The following is a 16,035-nucleotide window of genomic DNA, read 5'->3' as shown; positions in this document are numbered from 1 at the left end:
CCCTCTGGCTTCTGCCCACAGATCTAGATGGTTTCATGGTGACTGAGACGAGGATGCACTCGGGTTGCCCCTTTGAGGATGGCTGCAGGGACCATCCAGGGACTGAGCAGAGGTGCGGATACAGCCTTGGATTTGGGTGGTGTTAGACACAGAAGGGTGTGTGGCAAAGTGAGCCCCACGCATGTATAGACCCCTCCTTCGGCTTCTGCTCTCCAGGGAAACACAATTGATCACGTGATGATTGATTACGGTAGCCCTCTAGGGCTTTCTTCTTTTTTTCCAGAAGTCATGAAGGGATATAGAATATACTCAAAGACCACCTCATGCTTTTAGTGGAGAGGCAAAGAAGGTCCGCTCCGGACTGGGGAAGCGGCTGCGCCCTGGACGGAGAGGGGCGGGGACTCCGCGACTGCAGGCGGAGGGAGGGCGGGTGTCGCTGACGCAGGCGGTGACAGGGAGACACCGCCGCCACTGAGTATTCCTGGGGAAGTTTCTTCACCTTCCTGTGCATCAGTGTTTACATTGGGGTAATGATAAATGCTGTGTTGAAAAATTATGTGATGGGGCCATGGAAGGAATCGCGTCCTGGCCCGCTCGGGGCCCGCGCACTCTGCCACCAAGCCGCGGGGCGGGTTGGAGGGGAAAGTTTCGTCAGCCAGGCCGCTGTCAGAGGACGCCCGGGGCGTCAGGGGGTGGAGCATTCCTAGGATCCCGCCCAGTGCGTACTACGCAATATACATAGCCCGCGTGGAAGCCCTGAAGCGATTCATCAGCCGGTCTCTACGTCCACCGCGCCTCCTGTGCCCGGAGCTCCAGGTCTACAATGGCAGCGGCCGCCAGCCCCGCGTTCCTTCTGTGCCTCCCGCTTCTGCACCTGCTGTCTGGCTGGTCCCGGGCAGGGCGGGCTGGTGAGTTCAGGGATGTAGCCTAAGCGGGGCGGGGGCCAAACCTGGGAGGCTGTGGACTGCAGCGGGTTTCAGAGGAGGGGAGGCTTCTGGAAGTACCGGCGCGATCTCCCCGAACATCGCGGTCTCCCCGAACATCGCGGTCCCCCCGAACATCGCTGTCTCCCCGAACATCGCGATCTCCCCGAACATCGTGATCTCCCCAAACATGCCCAGCTGAAGGCTCTCAGTTCCCCTCCGTGGCTCCTTTCCGCCGGGTCCGCTTCCTGCGGCCGCTGCTAGCCCCGCAGTCCAGGGGGAGTGTCAAAGAAGGCTGAAAAGGAATTGCAGGAGGGTGGAGGGGCCAAAGGGCTACAGAAGGCAAGGTGGGGCGGGGATCCCTGGTGCAGACCCGCAGCCCCACTCGCCCTAGGGAAGGAGAAACCAGATCCCCGAACCCTAGCTGGGGTCAGGACAGGGGTGAAGGGGAGTTCCACAGGGACGCGATCACAGACTCCCCCATCAGACACAGCCCTGCTCTGCTCTGACCTGCTCTTCACCACACAAACCTTCCAGCACCCCCAGAGCTCCCTGCCCTGGAACTTCCCCCTACACTTTGCTGCAGACACTCACCTGCACCCAGAGGCTCAGCAGACACTTCCTACCCCTTCCCTCACCATTCACTTTCACCACCCAGGTCGCATCCTTTCACTCCCCATCTCAGCTTACCCCTGTCACCACACAGGCCTCCCTCACCTCCCCATCCATGAAGGAGCCCTTAGCACCTCCCCCACCAACTAGCATTTTCTTCCCTTTTGCCTGAGGACACACCCCAGCAAACACACCCCAGACTTTCCACAGAACTTAGTGCAGGGGGGATGGGAAATCCCATTTCCCTCAGGATGACCCTGGGAGCGCCCATGTGTAGAGGCGCCCACTTCTGCCCTTGGGTCCCAGACCTGCCTGTTCTTCCTACTGGGGAGATAGGGTGTTTGTTTGTTTTTTTTTTTTGTTTTTTTTTTTTGAGACGGAGTCTCGCTCTGTCACCCAGGCTGGAGTGCGGTGGCGCGATCTCGGCTCACTGCAAGCTCCGCCTCCCGGGTTCACGCCATTCTCCTGCCTCAGCCTCTCCAAGTAGCTGGGACTACAGGCGCCCGCCACCAGGCCCGGCTAATTTTTTGTATGTTTAGTAGAGACGGGGTTTCACCGTGTTAGCCAGGATGGTCTCGATCTCCTGACCTCGTGATCCGCCCGCCTCGGCCTCCCAAAGTGCTGGGATTACAAGCGTGAGCCACCGCGCCCGGCCGAGATAGGGTTATATAGAATAGTCGCTACGCAGACAGGAGTCAGCAAGCCCTTTCTAGAAAGAAAAGGCTGAAGGCACTTTGGTCCTTGCTGGCCATGAGTTCTCTGTGTATCAAGTCCTGTCCCTTTGCAGAGCAACAGCAGGCAATGGCAACCTGCAAATAAAAGGGAGACCAGATGTGGACACTGTCCTAGGTTGCTGACCCCAGATGAGGGCACATGCTGTGTCCTGGCAATTGCTGCCCCATCCCTTTGGGTGTCATCTCCAAATGGTGTAAGTTGAAGAGTCACAAGTGTGTCCTACCCTGCCTGCGGCTTCTGGGTGGTGTGGATGTGATGGATGTGAATGGAAGTTCTATGGTTCTGGGCCTACTGCCCCCCTCCTTTGCTGCTGGGTGGCAGCATTTGTCCCTCAGGGTGATCAGGGACCCTCCCTAAAGCCTCAGGTGTGAGCTGAGGGTGAGGCGGTGCAGCCATGTGTTGTCCTGGGGATCGGGGCCAACTGCTTGTGCAGCTTCTTGGTTCCCTGTGGCCCTGCTCCTGCCCATCTCAGGAGACCCACCTGCGTCTTCTCACTGTGGGGCCTATCTTCCTAATGACCTAAAGGGTGAGGAGCACGCCCTGTGATGGGCAGCTCGGAGGCCCTCCCATAGCCGGAGGCCCATCTCCACCAGGGCCCAGGACCACAACAGGAGCCACTTTTAAACGAGGGGATTTTGCTGCTGTGAGTGGCACAGCCTTGCTTCTGAGCACTAGGGGACCCTATTGTGATTCTGTGGTTGGCAATTGCCATGAAATCCACATAGCACCTTTTCCAACCACACATGCCTCTGGGATCTTAGGGAGTCCAGGGTCAAATAGCCATATTGGTAGGTCCAGCGTCACCCCTCATCACAGAGTGTGTATGGCTGCATCCCAGCTACAAGAGCAGAGTTGAGTAGTGACAGGGGAGGTCATACGACCAGCACAACCTATAATAGTTACTACATTAACTACAAACACTATCCATTCCTGGTACGAATCCAGGAAATGTGAAATTACCATCGAATGGGTCTATGAACCCAGCACATCCCTCTAAGCTGGACCTGACACAGGTGTTTACTTTGCCCTAAATGCACCTCATGAGTAATAGGGGAGCAAGTTAATTATTCAGGTCCCTGGGAGGAGGTTGGACCACACACTGTGTCCACTAGGAGTGTCTGGGTATTTGTTGTTTCATGGCATACTGTTACCAGAGTGAATGCCCATCTGGCTCTGTGGGGGAGGCTGAAGGAGTCATTGCAGTTGCTGTGGGGTTGAAGGGGCCCACCAGGGCCTCTGGGCTCTCCTTCTAGCAATGGACTCTGGGTCTGAGATGTGGCTTAGTTCTCAAAGCTGGGCAAAGGAGCTCAGTTATTTGCTAGGGTGACTCCTTTCAGTCTCCAGGTCATCCATCCTTGCATTTTGTCTTTGTTTGTTGTAATTATTTAAATCTAGCAGTATCCGGGTTGAGTTTCCATTTCTTTTGGATCCTTGACCCCTTTGTTCTATGAGCCATGGGCATACCTTTTTATGGCTGAGGTCCCCCACTGGCATTGTGACTTCTGTAATTATTTACATCATTGCACCCTCCTTCCTGCTGAAAATTGACAGCCTGCAGTTGAGATCTCTTATTTCAGGATTTTCCATCCCCATTACTACTGGGAGCCCATTTCAGGAACAGCATTTCCTACCCCCAACCCTGGCCTTCAGCAACAGGCATCCCTGGGCTTCTTGACAGACTGCTGCCTTCTCCTGGGGCCTTCTTTATATGCTGGGTATACAAGAGTCTTGCAGGCATCCCATGAGCACAAAGGATGGACATTGTTTTGGATTATCATACTGCAGCCACTCTGGCATGGGCCCTTCTCTGAGCCTTTTGATTCTTTCCCCTTCACCCTGATATAGAAGTTCTGGGTTTCCAACTTCTTTCCCTGTGAACCATCCCTTTCCAAGGTTCCAGGAATGCATGCTCATAGCAGATGGGAATCTTCACCAGGGCTTTGTGAACATGTTAAATCATGTGACCCATGACAATAATCACTTGCTTATCTAAACTGAATTCTGCCCTCACCCCACCCACTGTGCTGGAGCACCCCAGGGCAGCTCCCACACCCTCTCCCACCTCCTGCAGTCCACATGGGCTACTGCTGAGGGTCCTCCTCATCCAGGCCTTTTCCTGCCACAACAGGCCTGGCACCTCCATGACGAGGTCATATGCTGACCGATGTGGGCACAGGGCAGGTGGGACATGTCTGGAGGGGACATGTGGTTTCATGGCTGCAGGAACCTTCCCCTCCATGTACTCAAGCAAGGGAGACGCTCTAGTCATTAACTAGTTTTCATGACAGTCCTGGCTGGGGCACATCTTGCTCTGCCAGCCGAGCCCCTCAGAGGCCTTCACTTGCAGTTACCATAAGGGGGAGGAGGGGATTCAGGTTCCACTTCCCCTCTCACCAACCCCCTCCTGTGTTTTTCTTCCACAGACACACACTGTCTTTGCTATGACTTCATCATCACTCCTAAGTTCAGACCTGAACCACAATGGTGTCAAGTTCAAGGCCTGGTGGATGAAAGGCCTTTTCTTCACTATGACTGTGTTAACCACAAGGCCAAAGCCTTTGCTTCTCTGGGGAAGAAAGTCAATGTCACAAAAACCTGGGAAGAACAGACTGAAACCTTAAGAGATGTGGTGGATTTCCTTAAAGGGCAACTGCTTGACATTCAAGTGGAGAATTTAATACCCACTGGTAAGTTTAAAATGGCCCAGGGAGCAGACAAGTCATAACTTAGAGTCATTTATTGACTTCATATAAAAAAATCAGAAGTTTATGTCACCCAAGAGGTTGAGGAGCATGGGCAGGATGCAGCAGAGACAGCAAGTCCAGGAGCCAGGAAAGGAAGCAGGGTGGGGCTCAGGATTTATCAAGATCAGAGCTGATCTCTTTCCAATGGGGCAGAGCCCCTCACCCTGCAGGCCAGGATGTCTTGTGAGCATGAAGCCCATGGACACGGCAGAGGATCTTGGCAGTTCCTCTCCAATGGACACAAGTTCCTCCTCTTTGACTCAAACAACAGAAAGTGGACAGTGCTTCATCCTGGGGCCAAGAAGATCACAGAGAAGTGGCAGAAGAACAGGGAGGTGACTGTGTTCTTCCAGAAGGTTTCAATGGGGGATTGTAAGATGTGGCTTGAAGAATTTTTGATGTACTGGGAACAAATGCTGGATCCAACAAGTAAGTGAGAGGGGGAAAAAAGGAAGCTGTCTTGAGTTCAGATCTTATCAGCCTGTTGTGTGAGTGTGTGTGTGTGTGTGTGAGTGTTTGCGTATGAACATGACCCCCTCATGGGGCGCTCCTCCTGGGGGTGCTGGCGTGCCTGTACTCTCTCATCCTCCTCTACCTTCTTCCTCCTGACTCCTCTTCCTCACTGCACCTGCTTCTGCTCCACCCACTGTGCATTTCTCACCAGCCTCGAATCTGTGGGTGTCATAGTGTTTCCATATCTTTTTCATTAGTGTTCCTTCCTCCTAGAATCACCTTTTCTTTCCTCTCCCCTCGTCTGTTTCTGTAAATCCATCAAAATCACCTCCAATGCCAGGGCCTAAGACCCTCCCCTCTCTGGCCCTGGGACATCACCTCCTCTTTCTCCACAGCAGGAGGGTGGACTGTGCTGTCACCTTGCTTCCCTCAGCAGCTGTGTGAGCTCCCTGAGGACAGGGGACACCCCCTCTCCCTTCCTACCCCAGGACCTGTCCCGGAGGTTGCCCCACAGCAGAGGGGGACAAAAGGTCTGCCTTCCAGGATGACCTGGGGTGGCAGGAGCTAAGGAGGCATCCCCTAAGATTTGGGGCCTGGACCAGGGTTGTCATTCCTGTGTTTCCATTTCAGAACCACCCTCTCTGACCCCAGGCACAACCGAACCCAAAGCCATGGCCACCACTCTCAGTCCCTGGGGCCTTCTCATCATCTTCCTCTGCTTCATTCTAGCTGGCAGATGAGGAGAGTTGTTTAGAGTGACAGGTACTGTGGGCAATATTGGGAGGGGAGCAAGGGGCAGATGGGTGAGATGGGAGGATGTGGAAGGAGAATTCCCAGAGTCCCAGAGGCCGGGAACTTCTCATCCTGACATGAGACAGATGAATGAGACGTGGTGTCACCTGTTAGCAATGACCTGGGCAGCTCAACCTTGAGTTCTGATGGATTCTAACTGTCAGAGGCCAAAGGCAAAGGGAGGGACCCATACCAAGGCTCAAGGCCTGTTGAGCTTGAGAGGGCTTAACCAATTCAGTCCTGTTTCAGAGCAGGTTCCTATTCGGGAAGGGTAGTGGTGTGTGGCCTGCAGGCAGCAGGAACACAGGAATGGGCAATCTGCACAGTAGGAGAGGAGCAGCATGGCTGCTTCACCTAGGATGTCAAGGGAAAGAGCGTCCCTGGAGAATGCTAAGAAGAGAGTGATCTGGGAGAATCCCAGGAGGAGGGGGCTGTGAGGGCCTTGGCCCACCCAATTCCAAAGGCTGCATTCCCAGAGAAAGCAGCTCGGGTCCCAGCAGTTAAATTGGAAGGTGAAGATTAGAGTGTGTCCAGACTGAGGTTCAGGAAAAGGCCAGGCCCCTTGGACCCATGGGAGTCCTTGCCGGGCGCTGGGGCGATGCCCCTGCCATTCTGCCTCCTTCACACTCCAGATCCTGAGCCAGCTGATGGCCCTGCCTGGAGCAGAGTGGACTCAGGCAGGGGAGCTGAGCTGCTGCTGGAGTTCCATGCTCACCACTGAGCTTGGCCAGGAATGAATGGGGCGGGGCAGGGGCAGTCCCATTCAGAGCTGTGGGTGCAGCTCCCAGGGTGAGGAGAGGCTGAGAGCAAAGGGGAAAGAAGGAGGTTTGCCTACAAGCCCACCCAAGGCCAGGGAACATGGATAGAAAGACCTCTCTTTGGACAGGGCTCCCCCAAGTCCTCTAGACCCTTCTATGAGAAGGGGGAGCAGGCCCTCAGTGAGGGTGCAGACCCCTCATTACCAGCCTCAGTTGTAAGCCCCTATGGGCTGTAACAGGACCTGGCCTGGCTCTGTGGTGTGGTGAAGGAGGGAGGAGCCTGGGACAGGCTACAGAGCCAAGAGTAAGGTTGGAGGGAAAAACCTGTTCCTTATTTGTGGGAGAGGTTCTGAAATGGGGAGGGCCTGGGAGGGATCACCCAGGAGAACAGACCCAGGTTTTTCTCAGCCACTTAAACCAATGCTTCATCTTTTCTCAAGGTGGAAGATGATATCAAGAAGCCCTTGTTAGCCTGGTCTGGTTCCTGCTCTCCCTTCAGGGAGGCCGCCTGTCTACTCACCACTGTGCCTTTCTGGAAAGCAGGAGTTAAAGCCTTAGCAAGCCCACAGGCCCCAGCAGGTGATGAGGGCATTGTAGACTCAACATCTCATGCCACTCATTACCTTTGCTCATGGTCCCAGCAGCCATTTTTCTTAACACCTTCTGCCACTTTCTCTCGGTGCGAATGAATGGAATTCCTGCACACATTTTAACTGAACAAGAAATCCCAGCAAAAGGCATTTTCTTCCTACTTCTTTGATTGTGGAAAAGCAGACACTTGTCTGAAACATGATCTTATTCTTCCAAACGGTATCGCTAGTAAAATAGCATGCAGGACTTCAGACCTCAGGGATCCTTTCGATGCACTGACTAGGAATTGTGATAATCCTTTTTATTTTTATGGCTTTTTACAGTTTCTCATTCTGTCAACCATATTGAAGTCAAGTGGCATAATCATCACTGACTGTAATCTCCAGCTCCTGGGTTCAAGTGATCCTCTAGACTCAGCCTCTAGAATAGCTGGGACTACAGGTGCATGCCACCAGGCCTGGCAAATTGTTTTATTTTTAGGTAGAGATAGGGTCTTCCTATGTTGCCCAGGATGGTTTTCTTTTTTTTTTTTTTTTTTTTTTTTTTTTTTTTTTTTTGAGACGGAGTCTTGCTCGGTCGCCCAGGCTGGAGTGCAGTGGCGCAATCTCGGCTCACTGCAAGCTCCGCCTCCCGGGTTCACGCCATTCTCCTGCCTCAGCCTCTCCGAGTAGCTGGGACTACAGGCGCCTGCCACCACGCCCGGCTAATTTTTTGTATTTTTAGTAGAGACGGGGTTTCACCCTGGTCTCGATCTCCTGACCTCGTGATCCGCCCGCCTCGGCCTCCCAAAGTGCTGGGATTACAAGCGTGAGCCACCGCGCCCGGCCACCCAGGATGGTTTTCAAATCTTGGTCTCGAGAAATCCTACCACCTTGGCCTCCCAATGCTCTGGGATTACAGACATGAACCACAGTGCCTGTTGTAGAAATCTTTAATTATTTAATATGAAAATATTACATTCATGATTATTCATTTGGGTTCATGCACTATGAACCCAAACCCAGCTCAAAGAGATAAAATCTAGTCATTTAAGAGAATCATAAGTTGTATGATGATAATTGTATAAAAATTTGTATGATGATAATTGTATAATAATTATACATGAAAGTGTCAAAACCCTAAAATTAAACACTGTATAATGGAATTATAGATGAGTTTCATCTTGTTCTTTATACCCTCACTTTTTTTTCCATTTTCAAGTGACATTTTTGTTTATCCTCAGGAAATCCTTGCTGTCAGCCTTCTCCTTCAGCACCCACCACCTCGTTTTCCACTGTCCTCCTCAGCCCTTCCTCTGGTCTGGGACTGTGGCTTCCTTGGCACCGAAGGCCCAAGAATTGCATTCAGCCTCGGGAGAGAGGAGGATGCAGGGCAGGTTGTGGAGGTGGTCTCCACATTGCAGAGGAACCTAACAGCTCGAGCACTCTATCTCAGACAGCTGCGTTTCTCCACCACGTTAGCTACAACCAAGCCAACCTTGCCCTTTTCCTCGCTTTTTTTCTAATACTTCCGAACTCGTACTTGAAAATTTATATTCTTCCTCCTAACATTTCTTTCTACTTCTTGTCTGCACAATATATCCTGATTTATTATGCCCAGAAAACACTGGACTCACCATGTCCGTGACAGCTACAAGGCCACAGCTACAAGTCTCCACTTGCTGAAGGGACACACAGGGCTTGGAGCCCTTCAAAAGCCCCTGCCCCAGAGAACTCTGTTTGGCCTGTCTGGGGACTCACTGGAAAAGCCCCATTCATTGGGTTTGTCATTGTTTGACCTGCTGAGGTCTCTTTCTAGGGAAAAGCCAGATCCTTAGAGCATTGGCTAAAAGCAATCATTACAACCGTACAACTCCACCGTTTGCATGTGGGGCAAACAAGAGGCTAGTGGGGGAAATTGAGAGAAAGATTTGGGGAATGAGATGTGCATAGGGGCTGGCACGTGCCCAGGAAGCACCTGAGAAGGCCACATCTCTGACCTTTGGCTGATCTGGAGGTTCTATGCAGGCAGGAAGTGGAGCTGCAGTGGTGACATCAGCTGCCTGCCTGAGTGTGGCAGGGGCAGGAGTGCACCACACACACAAAGCCCTCTGCCCTGGGGAGAGATTCGCTGGCTCAAGGCATTGATGCAAACCTCTGTCCAACCTCACCTTACTGAGCAGAGACTTCAGGGTCCACCTGTGACAGGGAGTACAGATGTTATAAGATCCATCCAGGAAAGTCACTAAACATGCAGCAGCAGCACACCTTGAAGAGTGGGGACATCTGATTCCCAGAGCTGTCACATTGTATTCTTGTAAACATTCAGTTTCATCTCAAAAAAATGCAAGACGTGCAAAGAACTAGGGAAGGATCCCCAGACACAAACAAGGAACCAGTCCCTGGAACTGTCCCCAAGGAAGCCCAGCCATTGGCCTTAGTGAGTTACTCAATGTCACTCTGAGGCGATGGCAGTCAAGGGGAGACTGTGTGGAGGAGGCTGTTCAGCTTCCTCATTTCCATGAAGACAGTACTCAGCAGAGGTGGTGCTAGAGACTGAATGTCTATGTGCACCTAAACATAGTGCCTAATGTGTACTAGGAGAGGGAGGCTTTGATAGGTTATTAGGGTATGGGAGAAAAGCCTTCAAGAATGGGGCTGGCTGGCCAAGTGTGGTGGCTTATGCCTGTAATCCCAGCACTTTGTGAGGCTGAGGGGGGTGGACCACTTGAGGTCAGGAGTTCGAGACCAGCCTGGCCAACATGGTGAAATCCCATTTCTGCTAAAAATACAAAAATTAGCTGTGCATAGTGGCAAGTGCCTGTAATCCCACCTACTCGGGAGGCTGAGACAGGATAATTGCTTGAACCTCGGAGACAGAGGTTGAAGTGAGCCAAGACTGCGTCATTGTACTCCAGCCTGGGCAACAAGAGCGAAACTTTGTCAAGAAAAGAAGGAAGGAAGGAAGGAGGGAAGGAATGAAGGAAGATAGGAAGAAAGGAAGAAAGGAAGGAAGTAAGGAAGGTAAGAAGGAAAGAGAAAGAAAGGGAAGGAAAGGAAGGAAGAAGGAAGGAAGGAAAAAGGAAAAAGGAATGAAGGGAAAGAAAGAAAAAAGAAAACATGGAAGTAAATCTTTGTGACTCTGAGTTTGGCTAAGGCTGCTAAAGTAGTGTATGCTAAGGCACTATTGACTAAAGAAAAGTAGTTTCATTCGACTTATTCTAAAGGTAAAACTTTGCTTCAAAAAGAATGTCATTTAGGAAGTGAAAAGACAACTTACAGCATGGAAAAAATATGTGCAAATTATATACCTGGTAAGGGACTGGTATCCCAAATATATACAGCACTCTTTACAACTCAATATTGTAAAGAGAAATAATGCAATATAAATATGTGGAAAGGTTTTGAATGATCATTTCTCCAGAGAAGTATACGTTGGTCACTAAGTCCATGATAAGAGGCTGAACATCAACAGCCATGAGGGAAAGATAAATCACACCCACAAGGGGATGCCACCTCGCACCTAGCAGGATGGCTGTCATCATAATCACAGTGAGGACATGGAGAGACTGGATCCTTCACGTCTGCCAGAGGCAGAGCACAGGGAGATGGGGTCGGGGTGGAGTGTGGATGAGGGTGTGGCCTGTGGCACTGTGATGGTGAATATTAGGTGTCCAGTGGCTTGGATAAGGGATGCCTAGATGGCTGGTAATGTACTCTTTCTGGGTGTGTCTGTCAGGGTGTTGCCAGAGGAGACTGACATTTGGGCTGGGGGACGGGGAGAGGAAGACTCCCATTAGTGTGCTTGGGCACCATACCATCGGCTGCCAGCTGGCCTAGAAGAGAGCAGGTGGGAGAGGGTGGGGTGACTCTGTTGGCGGAGCTCTCTGGCTTCTCTCTGCCTTCCCTGGGGGTTCTTGCTTCCTTCCTCCTTGGACATCAGACTGCAGGTTGTTTGGCCTTCCCTCCTCCTGACAGGTGACAGCCTCCACCTGGGATCAGTTATTTCAGATCATTACTCCTGGGAGCCATTTAGGGAACAGCATTTCCTACCCCCAACCCTGGCCTTCAGCAACAGGTATCCCTGAGCTTCTTGACAGTCTGCTGCCTTCTCCCAGGGCCTTCTTTATATGCTGGGTAAACAAGAGTCCTCCAGGCTTCCCATGAGCGTAGAGGATGGGCATTGTTCTGGATTTTCACTCAGAGCCCTCTGGCCTGGGCACTTCTCTGAGCCTGTGACCCCTTCCTCTACGCCCTGCCTTAGAAGTTCTAGATTTTCTACTTCTCGCCCTGTGAACCATCCCTTTTCCAAGGTTTCAGGAATGCATCTCATAGCAGATGGGCAGCATCGCCAGGGGCTTTGCCAACGTGTTAAATCCTGTGACTATGACAATAATCTCTTTGTTATACGAATTGGATTCTGTCCTCACCCCACCCACCGTGCTGGAGCATCCTAGGGCAGCCCCCACACCCTCTCCCACCTCCCGCAGTCCACAGGGGCTGCTGAGGAAGGTCCTCCTCATCCGGGCCTTTTCCTGCCACAGCAGGCCTGGCTGCTGACATGGCAAGGTCATGTGCTGACCCATGTGGGCAGAGCCCAGGTGGGAAATGTCTTGGGAGGGCACATGGTTTCATGGCTGCAGGGCCCTTCCTCACCTTGTACTCTAGCAAAGGAGACACTTTAGTCTTTAACTAGTTGACATGACAGTCTTGGCTGGGGCACATCTTGTTCTGCCAGCCCAGCCCCTCAGAGGTATTTACTTGCAGTCACCATAAGGGGGAGGAGGGGTCTCAGGATCCACTTCCTCCCACACCAACCCCCTCCTGTGTTTTCCTTCCACACACACACACACTGCCTTTGCTATGACTTCATCATCACTCCTAAGTTCAGACCTTTACCACAGTGGTGTGAAGTTCAAGATCAGGTGGGTAAAAGGCCTTTTCTTCACTATGACTGTGTTAGCCATAAGGCCAAAGCCTTTGCTTTTCCGGGGAAGAAACTCAATGTCACAAAAGCCTGGGAAGAACAGACTGAAACACTAAGAGAAGTGGTGGATTTCCTTGAAGAGTAACTGCCTGACATTCAAGTGGAGAATTGAATACCCAGCGGTAAGTTTAAAATGGCTCAGGACAGGAGAGAGCAGACACTATAATAGCTTAGAAGCCTTTAATGTGTTCGTGCAAAAAATAAATCAGGTAGGCATCCCAGCGTGTGTGTGCCTAATCTCAGCTGGTCCACCTGAGACAACCTGAACACCAACCCTAGTCTCCCATGCGGCCCCTTATCCACTCCGACAAGATGAAAGAAACAATCACGAACCAGGAAAAACTTGCCAAACTGCAGGCACAACTGTGCATTGGTGGGAAAGGACCTGCTCCGAGAAAGAAGAAGGTGGTTCATAGAACAGCCACAGCAGAAGATAAAAACTTTCAGTTCTCCTTGAAGAAGGTAAGGGTAAACAATATCTCTGGTATTGAAGAGGTGAATATGTTGACAAACCAAGGAACACTGATCTGCTTTAACAACCCTGAAGTTCAGACATCTCTGGCAGGGAACACTTTCACCATTACAGGCCATGCTAAGGCAAAGCAGCTGACAGAAATGCTACCCAGCATCTTAATCCAGCTTGGTGCAGACAGTCTGGCTAGTTTAAGGAGACTGGATGAAGCTCTGCCCAAACAATCTGTGGATAGAACAGCACCACTTGCAACTGGAGAGGATGATGATGATGAAGTTCCAGGTCTTATGGAGAATTTTGATGAGGCTTCCAAGAATGAGGCAAACTGAATTGAGTCAACTTCTGAAGATAAAACTTGAAGAAGTTACTAGGAACTGCTATTTTATATTATGACTGCTTTTTAAGAAATATATGTTTACGGATGTGATAAAATCTAGGTCTCTAATACTTTTGAGCCCAAGCCCCTTGGACACAGAGCTCTTTTCAGTTTTTGCATTTACACAATTTATTCTTTGCAGCTAATTAGGCCAAAGAAGCCTGAGAATAAAGTTTGAAACAAAGGTTAATAATGTTCTTGGCCTAGTTAAAAAATAAATTAATTAATTAAAAATAAACAAATCAGGTTTATATCACTTAAGAGGTCAAGGAGCAAGGGGGGCAGACAGGAAGGGAAGCAGGATGGGGCTCAGGGTTTGTCAAGATCAGAGCTGATCTCTTTCCAAAGGGGCAGAGCCTCTCACCCTGCGGGCCAGGATGTCTTGTGATCATGAAGCCCGTGGACACAGCAGAGGATCTTGGCAGTTCCTCTTCAATGGACAGCGGTTCCTCCTCTTTGACCCAACCAACAGAAAGTGGACAGCGCTTCATCCTGGAGCCAAGAAGATGAAAGAGAAGTGAGAGAAGAACAGGGATGTGACCATGTTCTTCCAGAAGGTTTCACTGGGAGACGGAAACTTGGCTTGAGGAATTCTTGATACACTGGGAAAAAATGCTGAAGAGAACAAGTAAGTGGGAAGAAAACAAAGGTAGCTGTCCTGAGTTCAGATATAATCAGTCCGGGGTGTGTGTGTGTGTGTGTCTGTGTGTGTGTGTGTGTGTTTGAGTGAGTGTGAACGGGACCCCCTCACGGGGGGCTCCTCCTGGGGGTGCCTGTGCTCTCCCATCCTCCTCTCCCTTCTCCCGCCTGACTCCTCTTCCTCATTGCACTTGCTTATGCTCCCCTCCTTGTGGATTTCTCACCAGCCTTGAAACTGCGGGTGTCACTGGGTTTTCAGACCTGGAAAAGTAATCCAGGTTCTCCTTCACCATTTAAACCCACATTTGTATCCTTTCTGAAGGCTGAAGATGAAACCAAAAAGCCCCTGTGAGCACGGTCTCGATCAAACTTGCCCTTCTGTCTGGCCACCTGCCCACCACCTACTGTGTATGTCCAGAGGCCTCCAGCAGATCATGATGACACCGTGGACCCAATAGCTCACTCACTGCCTTGATTCCTTTTGTCAACAATTTTACCACCGGTTATTCCTAACATCTTATGCTATTTTCTCTTGGTGCTACCTGATGGAATTTTTGCACTTGAAGTTCTGGCTGACTAAATATGTCAACATTTTCTTTCTTCTGCTTTTGTTTAGAAAATCAGTTACTTCTTTGAATGATGAGCCTGTTCTTCCAAATGATATTGTCAGTAAAATAATCCTGTTAGACTTCAGGCCTCCAGGGATTCTTTCCATGTCCTGAAAGATAATTCGTTAAATATCTAATAAATAATTATATTAATGATTGTTTCCTTTAGTAACTTCTTGCCCTGTACTGATATTTAAATAAAGAGTTTTATGTCCCAAAAACCTACTGAGTTTGGAATTTTATTGTATTACCCAGAAGAGAATTAATGTTATTTCATTTTTCCTCCATGATATGGAGTAATAAATGAGTGATTCTGCTAGATTTTGTATGGAAACAGAGAATCTACAAAACACGGCTGAAAAAATCAGAGACAATACAAATACATGGAAAAATATTTCATGCTCATGGGTTGAAAGAATCAATATAGCTAAAACGGCCATACTCCCCAAAACAATTTATAGATGAAACATTATCCTTATCAATATCAATGTCATTTTTCACAGAATTAGAAAAATCTAATATAAAAGTTATTTGGAATTAAAAAAGAGCCCAAATAGCCAAAACAATCATATGCAAAAAGAACAAAGCCAGAGACATCACATTGCCCGACTTCAAACTATAATATAAGGCTATGGTGATCAAAACAGAATGGTACTGGTACAAAAATAGACACTTAGATCAGTGGAACAGAATAGAGAGCTCAGAAGGAAACCTTCACACCTACAGCCATCTAACCTTCAACAAAATCAACAAAAATAAGCAATGGGTAAAGACTCCCTATTCAACAAATAGTGCTGGGATAACTGGGTAGTCATGTGCAGAGGAATGAAACTGAACCCCTGTCTTTCACCTTATATGTAAAATATCTCAACATGGACTAAAGATTTAAATGTAAGTCTTAAAACTATAAAAATCCTGAAAGATAACCTAGGAAATACCACTCGGGACATAGGAACTGGCAGAGATTTAATGATGAAGACACCAAAAGCAACTGCAACCAAAATCAAAAATTGACAAATGGGGTTTCATTAAACTAAAGAACTTCTGCACAGCAAGAGATACTAGCAACACAGTAAACAGCCTATAGAATAGGAGAAATATCTGCAAACTATGCATCTGACAAATGTCTAATATGCAGAATCTACAAGGAGTTTAAACAACTCAACAAGCAAGAACAAAAAACCCAATTAAAAAGTAAGTAAAGAACATGAACGGACGCTTTTCAAAAGAAGACCCGCAAGTGGCCAACAGACATGAAAAAATGCTCAGTATGAATTATCATCAGAGAAATGCAGATGAAAACCACAGTGAGCTACCATCTCATACCAGTCAAAATGGCAATTCTTTTTTTTTTTTTTTTTTTTTTT

At 49.5% G+C, this 16,035-nt stretch overlaps 2 protein-coding genes across 3 annotated transcripts; both read left to right on the top strand.

Moving 5' to 3' along the window:
* Positions 1-788: 788 nt before the first annotated feature.
* LOC116463183 (UL16-binding protein 1-like) lies at positions 789-8,866 on the top strand. 2 transcript variants are annotated; one of them, XM_058434489.1, is made up of 5 exons: positions 789-908; positions 4,694-4,957; positions 5,168-5,443; positions 6,098-6,229; positions 8,831-8,866. In XM_058434489.1, the coding sequence occupies exons 1-4, from the start codon at positions 824-826 to the stop codon at positions 6,205-6,207; spliced, it is 735 nt and encodes a 244-aa protein (XP_058290472.1). In that variant the 5' UTR covers positions 789-823; the 3' UTR covers positions 6,208-6,229; positions 8,831-8,866. The 2 variants fall into 2 exon arrangements, with proteins under 2 accessions (XP_058290472.1, XP_032002070.1); XM_032146179.2 differs by lacking the exon at positions 8,831-8,866 and adding an exon at positions 7,458-8,054.
* A 4,019-nt stretch (positions 8,867-12,885) lies between these two features.
* LOC116463184 (transcription factor BTF3-like) lies at positions 12,886-13,374 on the top strand. Its single transcript, XM_032754147.1, has one exon. The coding sequence runs from the start codon at positions 12,886-12,888 to the stop codon at positions 13,372-13,374; it is 489 nt and encodes a 162-aa protein (XP_032610038.1).
* Positions 13,375-16,035: the final 2,661 nt, after the last annotated feature.

The sequence above is a fragment of the Hylobates moloch genome, unplaced genomic scaffold (assembly GCF_009828535.3).
Source record: "Hylobates moloch isolate HMO894 unplaced genomic scaffold, HMol_V3 SCAFFOLD_28, whole genome shotgun sequence".
NCBI classification, from domain to species: domain Eukaryota; kingdom Metazoa; phylum Chordata; class Mammalia; order Primates; family Hylobatidae; genus Hylobates; species Hylobates moloch.
This window is presented reverse-complemented; position numbering and strand designations above follow the sequence as displayed.

Bases quoted from the DNA above. Each gene is read 5' to 3' on its own strand.
- LOC116463183 (XM_058434489.1), top strand. From the start codon at position 824: ATGGCAGCGGCCGCCAGCCCCGCGTTCCTTCTGTGCCTCCCGCTTCTG. The intron at 909-4,693 runs GTGAGTTCAGGG...TTTCTTCCACAG, and splicing joins GTCCCGGGCAGGGCGGGCTG to ACACACACTGTCTTTGCTAT. The intron at 5,444-6,097 runs GTAAGTGAGAGG...TTTCCATTTCAG, and splicing joins ACAAATGCTGGATCCAACAA to AACCACCCTCTCTGACCCCA.
- LOC116463184 (XM_032754147.1), top strand. From the start codon at position 12,886: ATGAAAGAAACAATCACGAACCAGGAAAAACTTGCCAAACTGCAGGCA.